Raw genomic sequence first — 17,200 nt, forward strand, 5'->3', positions numbered from 1 at the left:
AGCCCCCGGGGGGAAATTTGGGGGGACTCGAAGTTTTGGGGCGATCTTGGTTTGATCCCTGCAAAACCCAAAACGGGGGGGGGGGGGAAGGGTGACAGAGGGATTTTGGGGGGGGTGTCCAAAAAACCTTGGAGGGGGTCGGGGAGACCCCAAAACCAGGAAGGGCATTGGAGGGGTAGAAATTCTGTGGGTGCAGCTGTGGCAGAGCCCCCCACCCCAAACCCCCCCACCATTCTCCAAACTCTTCCTCCCAACAAAACCCTCAGATGTCACTCTTGAGCCACGTCTCCTTTATTCCAGGGACAGGTACAAAACAAAAAAGGGGTGTTGGGATTTGGGGGGACTGCACCCCCAGACCCCCAACAAGATTTTGGGGTGGGGGGCTACGCCTTGGCACAGCCTGCGACCCCTGAGGTGCCACCGTGCAGCTTGTGTGTCACCATCCCCAGCAGGGCTGGGGGGACACACGAGCCAGGGAGAGCTCGGGGGGAACCATGGCTGGTGGGGGCTGGGATTTGGGGGGGTCTCAGTGCTGGAGGGGGACACGGGGGGAGGGAGCTGGGGGTATCCAGTGTACCCTGTGTGAAAGCTTTATGGGGGGGAACTGGGGTCCCCACTGGAGCCCCCCGGGAGGCTGCACTGGGAAGGGGTCAGCTCCTTCCTGCACAGCTTTAGCAGCCCCTCATTAGCCCAGAGCCCCAGTTCTCTCAGGATCTCTCCCAATGGTGTTTCACCACTCCTTAGGCCCGGCCCTAACCAGTCCCATGCCGTGCTGAGCGTCACTCCTGGGCCGGGTTTGTGGGATGTTCTTTAGTCCGGCCCTCCTTGGGTCATCCTTAGCCTGGATCACTGATGAGCGGGTTCTCTCCTGAATCCACTTCCTCGGGCTCTTGTCAATCCCCTCCTTTAATGAGTCCCGTTCCTGAATGAGGGTCATTTCTCGGCGTGGTTTGTTGGATGTTGGTTCGTCCCATGCCTTAATGAGCCAGGTCTCTTCTGCCAGATCTCCTCAGTCCCATCGCTTAATGAGAGTCACTCCTGGCACTGTTTCGTTGGAAGTTCATTAGTCCTATCCCTTAACGAGCAGCTTTCCTGGACCTGGTTCGCTGGATATTCGTCAGTCCTCTCCACCAGCAGGTTCTCTCCCAGGGCTGTTTCCTCGGGATCTTCCCGTCTCAGTCCAGCTCTTCGATCAGCCGCGGACCCTGCACTGTACCGACACCCGGGGGCGGCCGGGGATCCCCGAAAACCTCCTCACCTCCCTCCTTGACCCCCCGGGCCCCATCTGTGACCAGCCAAGGTACCCGATCCTCCCTGGGGGGCGGCCGGGGTCCCCCCCAGACCTTCTCCAGCCCCTCCCTGATTTGGGCCACCGCCGCCTCCTCCGCGGCCACCTCGGCGTGAACCGCCCGCGCTTCCCGTGCGAGCTGGGCGAGCTCCTCGGCCGCCCCCCGACTCCAGCTCAGCAAGAACCCGACCTTCCTGCGGGCCCCTCGGAAGCGGCCCCGTTCGGGGGGCGGCAGCGCCCGCGCCCCCGCCCTCAGCATCCGCCACAGGTGCCACAAAGCCGCCGCCACGTCGGCGCCGGGGTCGCGACTATCGCGCCCCTCCAGCAGCTGCGCCACGGCCAGGAGCGCGCCGCTGTCGCCGAGGGGGCTCAGCGGCAGCCCCGCCGCTCGGGCGTCGCGCCGGGCGCTCAGAAGCGCTTCGGCCGTGCTGCCGAAGGGGCGGCGGGCGCGGAGCGCGGCCGAGGCGGCGATGGCGGCGTCCAGGAGCTCGGGCAGCAGCGTCTCGTCGCCGCCGTGTAGGCTCAGCGCGAAGGCGTAACCGAACAGCGCGTTGGGCAGCTGGAAGCGCACCAAGGGCGACGGGGGCGCGGCGCGGAGGGCGCTCAGCGGGCACACCGAGGCCGGGACGGGCGGCGCGGGGCCGGGCCGAGCTTCGGCGCCCTCCTCATCCTCACCCACCTCGGCCCCCGAGCCGTCCCCGAGCTCCTCCACCCGCCCCCGCCCGCGCCACCACCACGGCCGCCAGCGCGGCAGCAGCGCCGCGGCCTCCCCGGAGCTCAGCAGCCGCCGGAACCCGTCGCGCTCCGCCTCGCTGAGCTGCTCCCACAGCCCGCGGCCCGCAGGCCGCGCCGGATCCCCGGGCTCGCGTAGCTGGCGCAGCCCGCCGGGGCCCGGGCGGGAGCAGCGCTCGGCGCGCAGCGCCTCAAGAACCTGCTGGCGGTAAAAGGCCTCGGCGCAGGGGCCGTGGGCGCGGTAGCAGCGCAGGGAGCAGAGGCGGCGGTGGCAGCGCGGGCACGTGTAGGGCGGCGCGGAGGCGGCGCAGAGCGCGCACGGAGCGGCCGCGGCCATGGCGGCTCCGAGCGCTCCGCGCCGCCCCCCGAGCCCATTGGCCAAGGGCCGCGCGCAGGACGCGCCGCCGGAACTGGGGGGGGGTTAAAGATTATTTTGAGTGTTTTAAAGTGGAATTTTGGAGCTTTAGTTTGGTTTTTAAAAAGGTTTTGGGGTGCACACAGGGGTGGGGGATGCGGCACTCCTTATTGCCATCCATTGCTCTGGGATCCATTGCTCCTCTAATCCATCACTCTGACCCCGGGGACCCCCCTCAAATCATTAAACTCCTTCGGAAACTTCCCCTGTGTCCGTGTGGAGTTTCTGGGAATCATTTGGGAATTTTGGGAGGGGGTGATGCTAACAAATAAAAATTGGAATTGTCTAGCCCAGAGTGACTCATCAGCATCCCGTGTCCCAGTCGGGCCCCCAATCCATTGCTCTGGGCTCAGCCGACCATGCCTGCCTCGATTTTTTAGGGTTTTTTTTTGCGTTGGATTTTTGGGCTGTTTTGATTTTTTGAGGGGTTGTTGCAGGTATATTGTGTGGTTTCTTTTTTTTGTTTTGGCCGGGTTTTTTTTTCCACTTTTTCCCCCAAGAATTTCCCTCCCCACGTGTTTCCCAAATTCCCAGCACTGATGAACATAAACAAGAAAACGTTCCTTTATTTCTCCAGCTCCCCCTTTGCTTCCCCTGCTCTTACCCTTGCTGTGTCAAGGTCCTGCATCATCTCACCTTGTCCTACCTGTGGCTGATAAAATATGGACCTGAGATGTTTTTACCAGCAATGCATTCTTTTAAAGGACACAAAGAACATTCAATGCAGAAAAAAAACCCAAAAAAACCTTTCTCTGTCAGGTTTTCTCTTTGGGATTTCTTGTGCCTTTGTGCAAAGTCCAATGGTAAAGGATTGAATAACTGAAGAAAGAAGCAGCTTGGTCGAGTTCAGATGCACAGAAAGATGCTGATGTGAGGATTGAAGAATTAGATGTTATTGGATGTCTAATTAATGCTTCAGCCTAATCAAGGCAGAGCAATCACTCACTGTTCATCCAGCACTAATAGCCAAATTACTCATTTTCTTTTAAAGGGTGGCAGCAACAGAAAAAAATAAACACAGAGGATAAAAGCATCTACCCTGCTCCTCCAGCAGCAAATTCTCCTCCTTCCTTTGCACTGCTGCAGTGACTCACCAGCATCCTGGGGGGGAAATAGTGAGAGGATTTTCTTCTTCTTTGCTGGCAGGAACACGATTCTAAGGCTGGTGGTTTCTTCATTCTCTGTTTAGAGTCTACTTGAGGCTACTTTTTTTTTTTTTAATGTATTTTCTTCTATTCTCTCTAGTGGAATCTTTCTTCCCAGGGCTACAATCCCATTTAACACCCAGACAGAACATTTCCTGCTTTTTATTTTTTTTTTCTGTCATTTCCACTGGTTTCTGTCACCTGCCAAGACCTCCATGGTCAGCAATGGATTCCCTGTGACACCCCTGGGGCCATCCTGAGCCCAGCCCCTCCTGCTCCTGCAGGAAGGGTTTGGGATTTACCCCAGATCCCTGTTGCACCTCACACCAAACTGCAAATGCAGCTGCCACCCCCTTTTTGTGCCAGATGAACCCCAGCAGAGCTGCCAGGACACCTCCAGATGAGCCCTGGGGACAAAGTCCTGCAGGGACACAGGACATTGTCACTCTGATGGATCCTGCATCACCTTTCACCAGGGATTCCCCAAAAACTGGAACACCTTTTCCAGGGGGGAGTTTAGACCTCTGCTGTTCTTCTTGTCATTTTCTGAAGGGAAGGTAGCAAGGAGTGGGTGAGGAAGAAGAGCATCCATGATCATCCATGGAATCATGTTTGGATTCACCACCCTCAGGGCTGGAACCTCCTGGAATGAGCTCAGCAGCTCTTTCCAACTCCCTGGGATGTGTGGAAATGAAAGGCTGGTCCCTCCTGGTGATCAGAGCCCAGAATGGGCAAGAGGATCCTTCAACATGGCCCTGATGCTTGGACCAGACAACAGATCTTGGCAAACTGGGCTTGGAATGGCTCTTCATTCCTCCTGGAGCTGCTCCTGGCCCCCTGATGTTACAAACAAAGCCATAATCCAGTTGGAAAGAATTGTGGACCAGCAGCCAAAATGTATTTGGCCAGGCTACTTGAACAAGTAGATGGGGAAAAAAAAGAAATTAATAGGCTTAGTGGAAGAATGTGCAGAGAAAAGCTCTGACCCTGAGGTCCTCAAACAATCAGTTTTGTTCTGGTGGACAGAGCAAAGGGTTGAGGTTGCACCTTTTTTAGCAGACCTTGGCCAACTGCTGTAGGGCTTCAAGAAAATGAGGAAAACAAGAATAATACACTGGGTGCAGCCATGAGGGAGCTCCAGAAATTGTTTAGAAACATCCAGACCTTGACATTGCCCTTGTCAAGCTGCAGCTGGCAGAGTTCATTGGTGTGAGAGATTTGGCATGGGAAGAAGAGACCTGCAGGGAACTGCAGGAGAAAATCAACAGCCTGAGCTGCAGATACCATCCAACCCTGAATCTCTTTTGGGAAAGTTCTTCTGTCAGGGGAGATCCAAGGATGGGACAAAATCCAAGTTCAGTTCATCCCCCCCCAGACCTCACAAGCAAAGGGAAAGAGAAACACCCCAGGCCACCAAACTCACCCTGGGTTATTTCACCTCCCAACACAATGGGGACCAAACTTGGCATCCTGGAGCAGGAGCCAGAGCCTCCAGCAGCAAAGTTGGGTGGGATCAGTCCCTGGGGCAGGAGCTCCTCAGACAGCAGCCCCTCAGCCTCCAGTGAAAATCCACAAGAGTTAAAACCAGGAGCCAGAGAACACAAAGCTGTGGGTGTGTAAGACATCAGGATTTACTTCACTGCACAGTCAGGACAGTTTTCCAAAGCTCAGTAAAAACAGACACTTGATAAACTCGTGTGTTTTCCACAGGTGAGGGTCCCAGATCCCAGGGACTCTGCACCACCCTGCCCAGCAGGAGCAGCACTGGTTCCTTTGGGCTATCTGAAAATTCCTTTGGGCTATCTGGAAATTCATTTGGGCTATCCAAAAAATCCCTTTGGGCTATCCAAAATCCCTTTGGCTTTGCATCTACACCCTCCTCCACAGAATTCCCCCCTTGCAAACACAGTACAGGAAATGTTCCTCTAGAGGAGCAGTTCATTACAGAGGTTTTTGTCACCAGCACAGTCCAACATTGCCATCCTGAGGATTCCAGCTGCACCAGCAGCCAGCTGAGACACACTGTGCTGATGGAAAGATGGATTCTGACAAAGTTCACTCAGAACATCCTACAGAGCCCTAAAAACCCCAATTAACTGAGCCTCATTTTGTGATTGCTCTACTTCACAAAGGGAGAAAAACAGATGTTAGTAAAAATGCCAGTTCTCTGGAATTTTTTTTTTAATGGTTAACACTGAACAAATCCTGCTTGTTACTGTCTTCACCAATACTACATTCAGCACAGCATTAGATAATAAAATTAAATTGCACTATAAAATTCCATTAAAAGTCCCTGTTAAGCTGAAAGATAAAAGGCAAAACATCATTTAATAAAAAACTGCCAGGGAGCCACAGAGACAACCTGTGTTTCTTCTACTTGTGAGCATTGGTGTGCAAATACCAGAGCAAGACCAACTCCCAGCTCTTCACTTCAGCAGAGGAGAAGCAAAGAAGTTACCTTGATGCCCAAGCTGGGTTGTTGATTTGCTTTTGCTCCCAAATCTAATTAAAAAAAAAAAAAAATCAGATTGGAATTTTGGACACAAAAGTCCAACATTTTGCCTTTAACAGAATATCCACACAAATTTCACCCAGTATTCCTCTCCCCAGCAGGCAGCTGCTGCTCCCACAGCAAATTCAGGGAGGGTTGAGTGAGGAGTAAATGCAGGCTGCCCACAAATGTCTCAGCTCTCCCAGAGCACCCAAAGCACCTGCAGTCACTCCAAGGTGACACTTACCTGGGGGTGGTCCTGCTGAAGGTGGAACGGACCCTCTGGGACAGGGAGCTGGATGAGGGTGTCTTGGAGAGTTGGTGCTCTGGGGTGGTGAGAGGCCCCAGGATGCTCACTGCCAAAAGAGAGCAGCACAGTGTGGGGAAAACTCAAGTTTTTCCATGCAGGGAACAGTCCCTGGCATCTGGCAAAAGCACTAGACAAATCTGGCATTTCTTGGCACACTTTTGCTTTTCCCTTCTCTCTGTGTGAAGGGAGGAGTGGCTCTGAGAGTCTCACAGGCTGCTTGGATTGAGGGGTGTTTTTACCCAGGGTCTCCTTGGATTGAGGGTTTTTTTTAACCAGGGTCACCTTGGATTGAGGGGGGCTGTTTGTAGCCAGGGTCACCTTGGATTGAGGGGGGCTGGTTTTGGCAGGGTCACCTTGGATTGAGGGGTGTTTTTACCCAGGGTCACCTTGGATTGAGGGGTGTTTTTAACCATGGTCACCTTGGATTGAGAGGTGTTGTTTTTACCCCAGGTCACCTTGGATTGAGGGGGGCTGTTTGTAGCCAGGGTCACCTTGGATTGAGGGGTGTTTTTAGCCAGGGTCACCTTGGATTGAGGGGTGTTTTTAACCAGGGTCTCCTTGGATTGAGGGGTGTTTTTAACCAGGGTCACCTTGGATTGAGGGGGGCTGTTTTTAACCAGGGTCACCTTGGATTGAGGGGGGCTGGTTTTGGCCAGGGTCACCTTGGATTGAGGGGGGCTGGTTTTGGCCAGGGTCACCTTGGATTGAGGGGGGCTGGTTTTGGCCAGGATTACCTTGGATTGAGGGTTTTTTTAACCAGGGTTACCTTGGATCTCAGGTGTCCGTGGAGTGGAATAAGCATTGGTGTTCTCAATCACATGTGCTGGGTCAATGTTCTCCTGCTCCACCATCATCAGCTGGCTCCAATAATCCATGGGCAGCATCAGGAGTCTTTCCACAACCTGCAGAGACACCTGTGAGCCACAGAACCCTGGAATGGTTTGGGTTGGGAGAGAAAATCCCTGAGCTTTGTCCCACCTTGGGCTGACGTTTGGTGTCCTGCAGGAGGGTCATGGGGTCAGGGTCTGGCACTGCATGGGCAACTATTGTGGGGCCAAAGACTTTGGCCAAATTGGAGATGTCCATCTTGGTGTCTGGGCTCTGAGCCACCCTGCAGGAAAAGAAATGAACAAAGAATGTAGCTTCACCCCTTTCCTTGTCCTACAAATCCCATGTCCCACACACAGTTGGCATCTGAGTGAGCAGGTTTGTTCCAGAATGAAGACTTCATGCTCACAAGCAGAAAAAAACTTCTCCTTTCAGATCACAGAATGAGCTCATCCCCCTGTCCATCAGAATGTACCTCTGCAGGTGCACCATGAGGAAAGCCAGGGTGTCCCTGTTGGCCTGAGGGAGCTCTCCAACTGCTTGGTACATAGCAGCAATGCTGTTGTCCTCATCTGAGATTTCTAGCAGGAAAAAAATATTTTTTTTTTTTTTAATTTTTGATTTTATTTTTATAAGAAAATGCTCCCATAAGCTGCAATATTCCCCTCAAAACCACTACCCTGAGAAATAAAGAAACCAGAAACTTCTCAAGCTGTGTGAATAACCTTGTATCCTACCCAAGTAAAACTCCACCAAGGCCTTGCTGGCTCACCTGACAGCAAAACCACAACCCCTGAACTTCAAGAAAGAGCTGGAGGCAGCAATTCCTCACCTGCAGCTTCCATGAAAGTCTTGTTTAACCTAAAAGTGAGAAGTGGCTCCTTCAGGCTGCGCAGGAAATCCTTGAGGAGGCCACAGATGGCGTGGATATCATCCACTTTACTGAGCAGAGGAACATTCTTTCCTCGAAGGAATTTCTCTTTCAGCTCCCTGACAGTCTTGTCACAGCCAGAGATTCGGTAAATACCTGTCTGTTGGCACAAAGTTGGGCTCAGAAGAGGTCAATTATTTTTTTTTTCCCTACCTCCACCTTTTCTCTCCACACCCGAGTCACCCAGTGAGCAGCACAATCCACACCATAAATAAAAGGATATTTGGGTTCATTCTTTGCTTCCTTAACACCACAACCCATTTCATTAGCACAGTTTCACACCTCATTTTCTTCTTACCTCATGCAGCCCTCGTTGCTCGATCTCATTAACACAGTGCACGATGATGGAAGGGATCATTGGAGGAGTAGAAGGGACAAAATCCATCAAGGTGCCCTAAAAGGCAAAAAAAAAAAAGAAAAAGAAAAAGAAAAAGATGGATTCAGTCACCAAGACATGGAAAACACTCTCTCAGGAATTCACAGCAAGATCTATGGTCTGAAAACAAGAATTGTTGCTCTTCTCAGGACTGATGAAGAAACATCACATCCATCAGCACAAGGCTGCATTGCTGCCACCTTCCCCACTCAACGCCCTCCCACCCCTACACCCCCTCCCTGCTCCTGCAGCCATGCATTAACCAGCTCATTTGCATGTTATTATGCAGCTCTGAGCAACAGGAGCTCAGCTGGGGAAGGCAGCCTTGGAGATGAGCAAATGCCAAGGCCTGTGGTGGCCCCAGGCACAGACTCACCTCCCCAATGGGGACAGGGGTGCCTGGGAGGGTGGGGATGCAGGGCAGGGGGCAGCGCTCGCGGCACTCGGGGTGAGCCACCACCCTGCAGTCCCTGCACTTCAGGGAGATCTTCCCAAACTTGACTCTCTTGCCACATGGGACACACGACTCTGGCTTGATAACCTGGAGATGCAGAGCACACAGGTGGGAGAGGTCAGTGTGTTAAAGTGGGGTACAGTTCATATTGGCCTGGGATGTAACCATGGAATAGCCTGAGTTGGAACAGACACAGAAATCCATCAGGCAATTTCCTGATCCTGTTCCCCACAGGGATCATCGGTCCAGCTCCTGACCTTGCACAGACACCCCAAAAACCCACCCTGTGCATCTCTGGGAGCATTGTCCAAACATTCCTGGAGCTCTGGCAGCCTTGGGGCTGTGCATATTCCCAGGGGACCCTGTTCAGAGCATGACCTCCCTCTGGGAGAAAAACCTTCTCCCAATATCCAACCTAAACCTTGCCCCAGTGTCCAACCCAAACCTTCTCCCAGTATCCAACCTAAACCTTGCCCCAGTGCCCAGATTTAACCTTTCCCCAGTGTCCAGCCCAAACCTTCTCCCAATATCCAACATAAACCTTGCCCCAGTGTCCAGCCCAAACCTTCTCCCAATATGCAACCTAAACCTTGCCCCAGTGCCCAGCCCAAACCATCCCCCAATATCCAACCTAAACCTTTCCCCAGTGTCCAACCCAAACCTTCTCCCAATATCCAACCTAAACCTTGCCCCAGTGTTCAGCCCAAACCTTCTCCCAATATCCAACCTAAACCTTTCCCCAGTGCCCAGATTTAACCTTTCCCCAATATCCAACCTAAACCTTTCCCCAGTGCCCAGATTTAATCTTTCCCCAGTGTCCAGCCCAAACCTTCTCCCAATATCCAACCTAAACCTTTCCCCAGTGCCCAGATTTAATCTTTCCCTCAGTGTCCAGCCCAAACCTTCCCCCAATATCCAACCTAAACCTTTCCCCAATGCCCAGATTTCATCTTTCCCTCAGTGTCCAGCCCAAACCTTCCCCCAATATCCAACCTAAACCTTGCCCCAATGCCCAGATTTAATCTTTCCCTCAGTGTCCAGCCCAAACCTTCCCCCAATATCCAACCTAAACCTTGCCCCAATGGAAGGAGATGCTTTCCCAAGCTCCTCCTCCTGTCCACTCACCGTCTTGGAAACAAAGTCATGCAGCCTCACTCCCCCATTGTGCTGTGGGGTGTTGGAGCCATCAGTGTCCACTTTGGACTCCAGCTGCTTACTGCCAATGCTGGACTCACTGTTCCAGGCCTGCAAAGGACCTGCAAGACACAAGAGGAGAAGGGTGACTGGCTGGAATCACCCTCTGTCTCCAAAAGCATGGGCATCATTGTTGGAACCCCTGAAACTGAGGGGTTTGGATTTTCTGTGCTGACAGGCACTGACTTCCCCAAGAAAACTCTGCTTTTGAGGCCTTAAAGGCTTCCAAGATTGAATGACAGAACTAGAATCACTGGTGTGTAGCTTGAGTAGAAGTGTGTTATATTGTGGAGAATTTGGGGTTTTAGAATATAGTGATAGATATAAAGCAAGATGGAGGTTTTAGGGCAGAGGTTTCTTCTTCATCCTAGGTGGTACTTTTGTGATTGGATGGAAAATGCCACACTGCAGGTCACGAGTTAAAAGTAAAAATAATTTAGGTGGCTTTTCTTAATTGGACAGTTAGGCCTTAAAAGACCTTGTAACAAGAGACATCCATCACCATTTCACCATTTTTAGCTTGTTTAGCTTCAAGTGCTGCAGCACTCACTGTAACATAGATAAGAATTAATAAACACCTGAGCCTTGAGCTCTAAATCCTGAAAAAGAAGATATAAAGTGATAGATGATAAACCAGAAGCAGCTCCCAGGTCCTGGAAGGAATGCTGAACATTTTTAACCCATGTGGCTGTGCCAGGACAGGTCAGAGATGTCACACCCACCACTCTTCCTCCGGCTCCTGCGAGGGTAAGGCACAGTCTGGATGGTGGAAATGGCTTCAATTGGGCCACCATCGTTGGGGACCATCACAGTGGTCTTTGCCACAATGGATTCATTAGCCTGGAATGACAAATACACCAGTGACAGCAGTGCTGACAGAGATGGGGAGTCCCAGCAGCCCTGGAAAAGGCAGGAACTGTGGGCAAGTGCACAGAAAACCAGCTGGGATCACCATACCGGGTCTGCTGTGTTGCTAATGGATCTGGATTTCTTCTGAGGAGCTGGGGGGCCTTCAGCAAACTGCCTGGAAGAACGCTGGGAAGAGAGCACAGTGCTGTTCAATTTGCATTACACTGCAGCTGCTAAAAGGAATCAACACTTCATGCATCTCTGCTGTGTGCAGACAAGTCCTTCAGTGCTTCCTTGGTGCCAGGAAGAATTAGGGAAGCTCTTTCAAATAATTTTCCTAGCCAGATTTGTTAAAAAAAAAAAACAAACCCAGAAACCCGACCTAAGAAGGGAGGAAAAAGCCCAAACAAACCCATAAACTGCACACCCAAAAACCAGCAAATAAACAAGTCCCAGATTCTTCCCAGCTCCACTGGGTGATGGTTTCAGGCTCTTTTCCACCTGTATGTTCTGCAGATTAAAGCAGAACAAGCACAAGCTCCTTCACAGAATAAAAAAATGTTAACTTCCTACACCATTTTCCCCTGATTTGGGAGCTGTTAATAATCTCCAAATGTTTTCTTGCAAACCCCAGGCTGTAACAGCACAGGATATACAGAACTCCACTCACTTTCAGTAGACAAACAATGACATCAGACCTAAATTTCAATCTAAACCCCCCAGAGCAGCAGCACATCCACGGGAGGTCTGATTTAGTGGCTCAGAGGTCACTACAGGTGGCTGTGAGGTGACAGATGGTGGCATTGTGGCAACCAGGGGGAACAATGGAAACTGAGACAGGGAACAACTGAACAATACCCTCTTCTCTCTCCTCTTCAGCCTGACATTTTTCACCAAGGAGGAATCCCAGTCCTGGGGGGGAAAGACACTGGTTAATGGTAAATACCACAAAATCTTTTTCATCAAATTCCAAGAGCACACTGGGGAAATGCAAATCAGCTCAGCCAGGTTAATGCCCCAGTAATCGACACACAAAGGGTCCCTGGAGATCACCCCCCTCCCCTCGGGCTTTACAGGGGAGGAGAACTTCAGAACGTGGAGTTACATTACCAGTGAGTCATCGGTCTTGTCAAAGCTGATGTCTGACAGAATTGAGCCAGATTCATCTATTGTAGACAGCCTAAAAAACAAAAATTAGCAGAAGCTTGTATCAGTTTGGCTTTCAGTCAGTCACGGTTCCAGAACAATCTCACTGACTCAGAAGAGCCGTATTTGAAAGTGGAACAAAAAAGGAAAACTGTTGGCATGGCTGAGGAATGTGTCACAGAGGCCGACAGCTGGATTGATGCCTGACACCTCAGATAAAATCCTGTTTCCCCACCTTTTGTTGCCTGAACCTCCCACAGAAGGCTGTGGCCTGTTCAGGAAGGCCAGGACAGACTTCTGCTCCTCGCTGAGCTGGATGCTGCCCGAGGAATCACACATCAGCAGCTCCCGGATCAGCTGGATTTGCCTCTCCTGTGAGCACAGATAATATCAGCAGCTGGATACTCCGTGTTTAATTACTGCAACACCAAGTCCAAGTGTTGGAGATGCCAGAGATAAACTCTCAGAACTTGTGTCAATGGACTGCTAATGGCTGCAGGCAGGTAATGGCAGCTCAGACAGGTAATGGCAGCTCAGCTCCAGCAGCAGCCAATCTCCTTTCCCACATCAAAGCAGAAAGCTGCTCAAAGAGCTGAGCCAATTCCTTGCCCTTTTTTTTTTTATTTTTTTCCCCTTTCCTCCCATGAGTGCCAGCCCTCATCTGCCACTGATCAATGCAGTTTAAATCGCCTTGTCTCCACACTCTCAAGAGCTGAAGGGCAACACAGGAATTACTCACCAGCTTCTCACAGTCCATTTCAGCTTTCTGCCTCCGTTTGATCTCCACATCCACCTGATTGCGGGCGTGTTTCAGCTTCACATCCAGGGCACTGCGCTCGGCTTCTGTCTTCATGAGGAGATCTTTGTACCTGCCCAGCTCGTGCTCGCTTTTCTGCCATTTCCTCCGGTTCTCCTCGAAGCTCTTGGCTAACTGAATGAACTCTGGGGAGAGAACACATGGAGCTTTAGCTGGGAGTGCAGAGGAGCAGCTGACAGAAGGTTCACACAGGTTGGAATATATCTCTGAGAGCATTGAGTCCAAGCTGTGCCCAATCCCCACCTTGTCACCCACTGTGCCACATCCTTGGGCACCTCCAGGGATGGGGTCTCCAAACCACCCCAGGCAATCCCCTCCAATCCCTGACTGCCATTTCCATGAAGAAATTCTTCCTCCTGATGCCCAACCTGCTCCCAGCTGAGGCATGGAGAACCCAAGCCTTTGGTCCAACCCAGCCAGGTGAGACAAGCCCATTAACTCTTCCATTTTTCAGACCAAACCCTTCCAGCCAAAGAGCTGGAACACAAAATACTGCACAAAACCAGTTTGCTACAAGCAGAACATAGAAATTCAGCAGAGATTTGATGTTTCTCCATTAAAAAAAAAACCAAACTCAGGTTGGTTTCAACATCCTGAGCAGATTTTCCAGGAGCAAAACTCACGGCACTCGTTGCCTTCGCTCAGGAGCTCGGCCTGGCGCGTCAGCTGCTCCAACAGACCCCGCAGGTTCACCATGGCACTCTCCATCCTCCTGCCAAAAAAACCACAGCTCAACAAGCAGCCCAGCCCTTCCCTCCCACCCCCGAGCAGAAAGCAGCCCAGAGGGAAAGAGAACCTCAGCCTCAGTGGTTGTGACACTTTCCAGCGGGTTGGAGAAGCTGCACGAACGAAACTCATGTTTTATGGAGATATATGCACCGACTTTTTTTTTTTTAATTGGGAATGAAAATCCACAGCTCTCCACAGTTTATGGACAGCAGAGCTTTGCAGAGAGGCAGATCTGCCCACCTTAGTGCTTCCACTCTCCTCCAGCACAGCACAAAGACTCAGAACCCAAGGCAAGATCAGGGATCCCAAGTCCTTCCCTACAGAAAGGATACAGAGCACAGCCCGTGCCCTGCCTACAAATAACTTGGTACTATATAGGCCACTAAAAACCTGCAAGTTTTCAGCACTTTGTAAGATAAAAATAGGAGCAATATTCCGGGGAATTTTAATACAGTTTTAAATTTAGCTGCATTTTAAGTTACAGCTCCTCCTGCAAATAGCTGTTAAAAATTCAAGCAGTCAGCACATTTCTCTCAAACAGCAGCAGCAACAACGGCACAAACAGAGGCAGCCAAGGGGAAAGTCTCCAGCTCAGCAAGACAGAAATGATTTCACTAATGAGAGAAGTGGTTGGGGCAAGCAGGGCAGCAGGGAATGGGAAAGGAGCTGGTGCTGGGAGGTTTGGGAAGAGTTGCCAGCAGGGAAGCACAAAAAAAAGCTTTGAGGTTTTACAGGTAGAGACTTCACGGGCACGCGGGTAGCTCTGTGATAATTGATAAAAGGTTCGTGTTAATCATAAAAGTATTGGGGTTTGTATAAAGCGGAAATGAAATGGAGCGTGACATTAAAGAAAGGGAAATATATGATTAAATAGTTTCATTTTAAATCTTATCGTTTCTAAACAAGTTGTATCTACTGACAGCTTGCAAAGCAAAGTTTTCACGCAGCCCAACACATTGTGCAGAATCAGATTTCCTGCTTTTGTGTGATCAATCACAAACTATTTGCTAAAGAACAGGCTTCCTACTTCTTCTGGTTTTTATCTACCAAGACCTGATGGTTCCATGACCAATTGTCCCAAGAGATGTCCCACGGAAGTTTCTTTGACCACCACCGCTTACCTTGCAGAATTACTACAACAAAACAATAACAATTATTGAGTACTACAAGGAAAACCAGACTATAAAAAGGGAGCTGCAAACCAAGTTCGGTGTGGAGTGGGCGGTGACCCCTCACGTTTTCCCCAGCGCTGCTTGCTCTGTTTATATAAAATAAAGCAATCTATATTTTACTAAATCTCGAGACTTTTGTTTCTCATTTGTAACGCCTCGACACTTTATTAAGTGAGCTATGAGGTGTGCAAGAGTCGCAGGAACTTGGTGCCTCAATGAGCAGCACCAGCAGCGCCATCCCCGCGATCCCTGAGGCCGCAGGGAGCAGCCGGGCCCGCACCGCGCCCATCGCCGCTCTCCGAGCCGGGCAACCGGGGCTGCGAGCCCACCGGGAATGGGCTGGGACCCCCTGAGCCCCGGGCTGCTCTCAGCCCGTCCCCGCACTCACCTGAGCCCCTCAGGTTCCCTCAGGTTCCCTCAGGTTCCCTCAGGTTCCCCTCAGGGTCCCTCGCCCGGGCCGCGGCTCCGGCCCCAGCGGCGCGCGCAGCCCCAACGGCCCCGCGCTCCGGTTTGAATCCGCGCCTCCGGCCAATCCCCGCGCGCGCCGGCTGCCCCTCCCTCCGCCGCCTCTCACTGGCTGCGCTCAGCGCGCTCCTGAAGCCGGCCCGCCGCCATGTTTGCTGAGGGCACGGCCTGCCTGCCCGGCGGGGCCGGGCCTGGGGCGCGGCCGCGCGCGCGCTGAAGCCGCCCAGGCGCCATCTTGGCTGCTGGCGGCAGCGCGCGTTGCGTAGCAACGGGAACGCCGTAAGGGCCTGGGACCCTCAGGCTGGGCCTGCGCCTTGTCCTCCGTTCTGAGCACAAAAACCCTTCACAGACCCAGCCCTGGTTGTTATTTTGTGCAAATTCATTGGCACTGCGCTCGCGTGGGCCTGGGGTTCCTGCACTGGTTCTGCAAAAGGTGCAGGGTGCAGCCGGCGAGGGTTGGAATTCACTGTGAAGCTGATGGTGAAGTGTTGTCGCTTCAGAAATCCGATGCCTCATCTGCTTTTTTTCTCTTTAAGCCTTGATTTGAGTAACAGCCGGCAACTTGTGCCAAAGGCAAAACCCATTTCCAGCCACATCCCAACCTTCCCTGTGCAGGCGTTTAATATGCAAACGGATAAAAGCCAAACCCAACAATTGCACAAAGGGAATTCGCATCATCATAAAACAACAACGGGCTTGAATCTTTTAAATCTGAAACAAAACAGCGGGTAATTGAAGAAATGGATATTAGCAATTAGGAAAGCGGAACTAAATGCTTAAAATTGCGCAGTGGAAAAGGGAGTTCATAAAGCAGATTGCTCTCATCATCCAGCTGCTTTTGTTGGAACTGCTTTATTTAGGGTCTATAGTTTGTTTTAACTTAATAATAATTAATTCGTAATAGATTGTAAAAAAAAAAAAAAACTCAAGATCTTTGGAAAAGTAAAAGTTACTGAGATTTGGTTGGAGAAGGGAGGCAAAATTATTTGCATTTTATAGAGGAGCTGAGGTCTAGGAGGGACACAACTCATCCCTTGAGGCAATGGCCAAGCAAGAGAAAGATTCTGACCTTGATATTTGAACTTATAGTGCAGAAAAACCAACCAAAAGCCCAATTTGCATCTGGCTGGGAAGAAGTTGGAGGTCGAAAGTTCCTCCCGGCTCTTGTGCAGGTCCATCCCCCGTTGGTGATGAGGTTTTGGTGTCAAAATTACAGCTCCTGTTTGGAATTAAATCTTCACAGCCGAGCTGCCTCTATTGGCAGATCGTATTTATAGGCAGGCGAGTTGTTTTAGCGTCGTTCTGAAGAGTTAAAGGAGGTTTTTGCTCATAAGCAAATTCTGTTCTCTTTCGAATTGCCACCCGCAATCTCGTGCCAATAAAAAAGGAACATTCTTTCAGATGATTGCCCCCGCCGTGCTTGTAGTGAGTTACTGCAGAAGGTGCTGGGCTGCTGTTACACAAATCACTTTTTTCTTTTTTCTTTTCTACAAATCCTTCCTGTGAATCAGGAATGCAGCACCCCAAAAGGAACCCCCCCAACCTGGTAAATGATCCCTAAAACCTTTGTGGGGTCTCTTTCCTCCTCCTCATTTGATGAATGATGAGAGCAGAGGGGTCAGCAGCACCTTTCATTTGCAGTTTTATTCCACGGGAGAAGAAAGGCAGAAGGGCTGAGGGGCCTTTTCAGGAGCTGCTTTATGGCAAAGTAATTATATTCTCTTTTTGTTTGTGTCAGGAAAAGGGGTGGTGGTGGGGGGGGAGAAGCCTTGAAATGTCTCATCTGGGAAACCGTTAATAGAATTTATGCTAATTTGATGATTCCGGCGATTACTGGCGGAAGCACTTCACATTCTCA

The 17,200-nt window shown here is 51.2% G+C and overlaps 2 protein-coding genes and 1 pseudogene across 4 annotated transcripts; 1 reads left to right on the forward strand and 2 right to left on the reverse strand.

Annotated features, from left to right (window-relative positions):
• Positions 1-589: 589 nt before the first annotated feature.
• ZNHIT2 (zinc finger HIT-type containing 2) lies at positions 590-2,357 on the reverse strand (the record flags this gene model as incomplete). Its single annotated transcript, XM_079329184.1, has 1 exon — positions 590-2,357. One exon carries the CDS (start codon positions 2,355-2,357, stop codon positions 1,176-1,178), a length of 1,182 nt encoding a protein of 393 aa, XP_079185310.1. The 3' UTR covers positions 590-1,175.
• A 1,937-nt stretch (positions 2,358-4,294) lies between these two features.
• On the forward strand, positions 4,295-5,200 carry LOC306813672 (annotated as a pseudogene). The gene has a single exon. The product of its transcript is annotated as an uncharacterized misc_RNA (transcript).
• A 543-nt stretch (positions 5,201-5,743) lies between these two features.
• On the reverse strand, positions 5,744-15,479 carry RACGAP1 (Rac GTPase activating protein 1). 2 transcript variants are annotated; one of them, XM_079329333.1, is made up of 17 exons: positions 15,330-15,479; positions 13,600-13,688; positions 12,899-13,101; positions 12,395-12,531; positions 12,124-12,193; positions 11,872-11,925; positions 11,122-11,199; positions 10,887-11,004; positions 10,096-10,226; positions 8,893-9,057; positions 8,439-8,534; positions 8,042-8,240; positions 7,685-7,790; positions 7,360-7,492; positions 7,148-7,283; positions 6,319-6,427; positions 5,744-6,082 (listed from the first exon to the last, which is right to left on the reverse strand). In XM_079329333.1, the coding sequence occupies exons 2-17, from the start codon at positions 13,682-13,684 to the stop codon at positions 6,007-6,009; spliced, it is 1,896 nt and encodes a 631-aa protein (XP_079185459.1). In that variant the 5' UTR covers positions 13,685-13,688; positions 15,330-15,479; the 3' UTR covers positions 5,744-6,006. The 2 variants fall into 2 exon arrangements, with proteins under 2 accessions (XP_079185459.1, XP_079185460.1); XM_079329334.1 differs by having other exon boundaries at positions 15,266-15,418.
• Positions 15,480-17,200: the final 1,721 nt, after the last annotated feature.

This window comes from Erithacus rubecula, assembly GCF_903797595.1.
Source record: "Erithacus rubecula genome assembly, chromosome: 31".
Classification (NCBI taxonomy): domain Eukaryota; kingdom Metazoa; phylum Chordata; class Aves; order Passeriformes; family Muscicapidae; genus Erithacus; species Erithacus rubecula.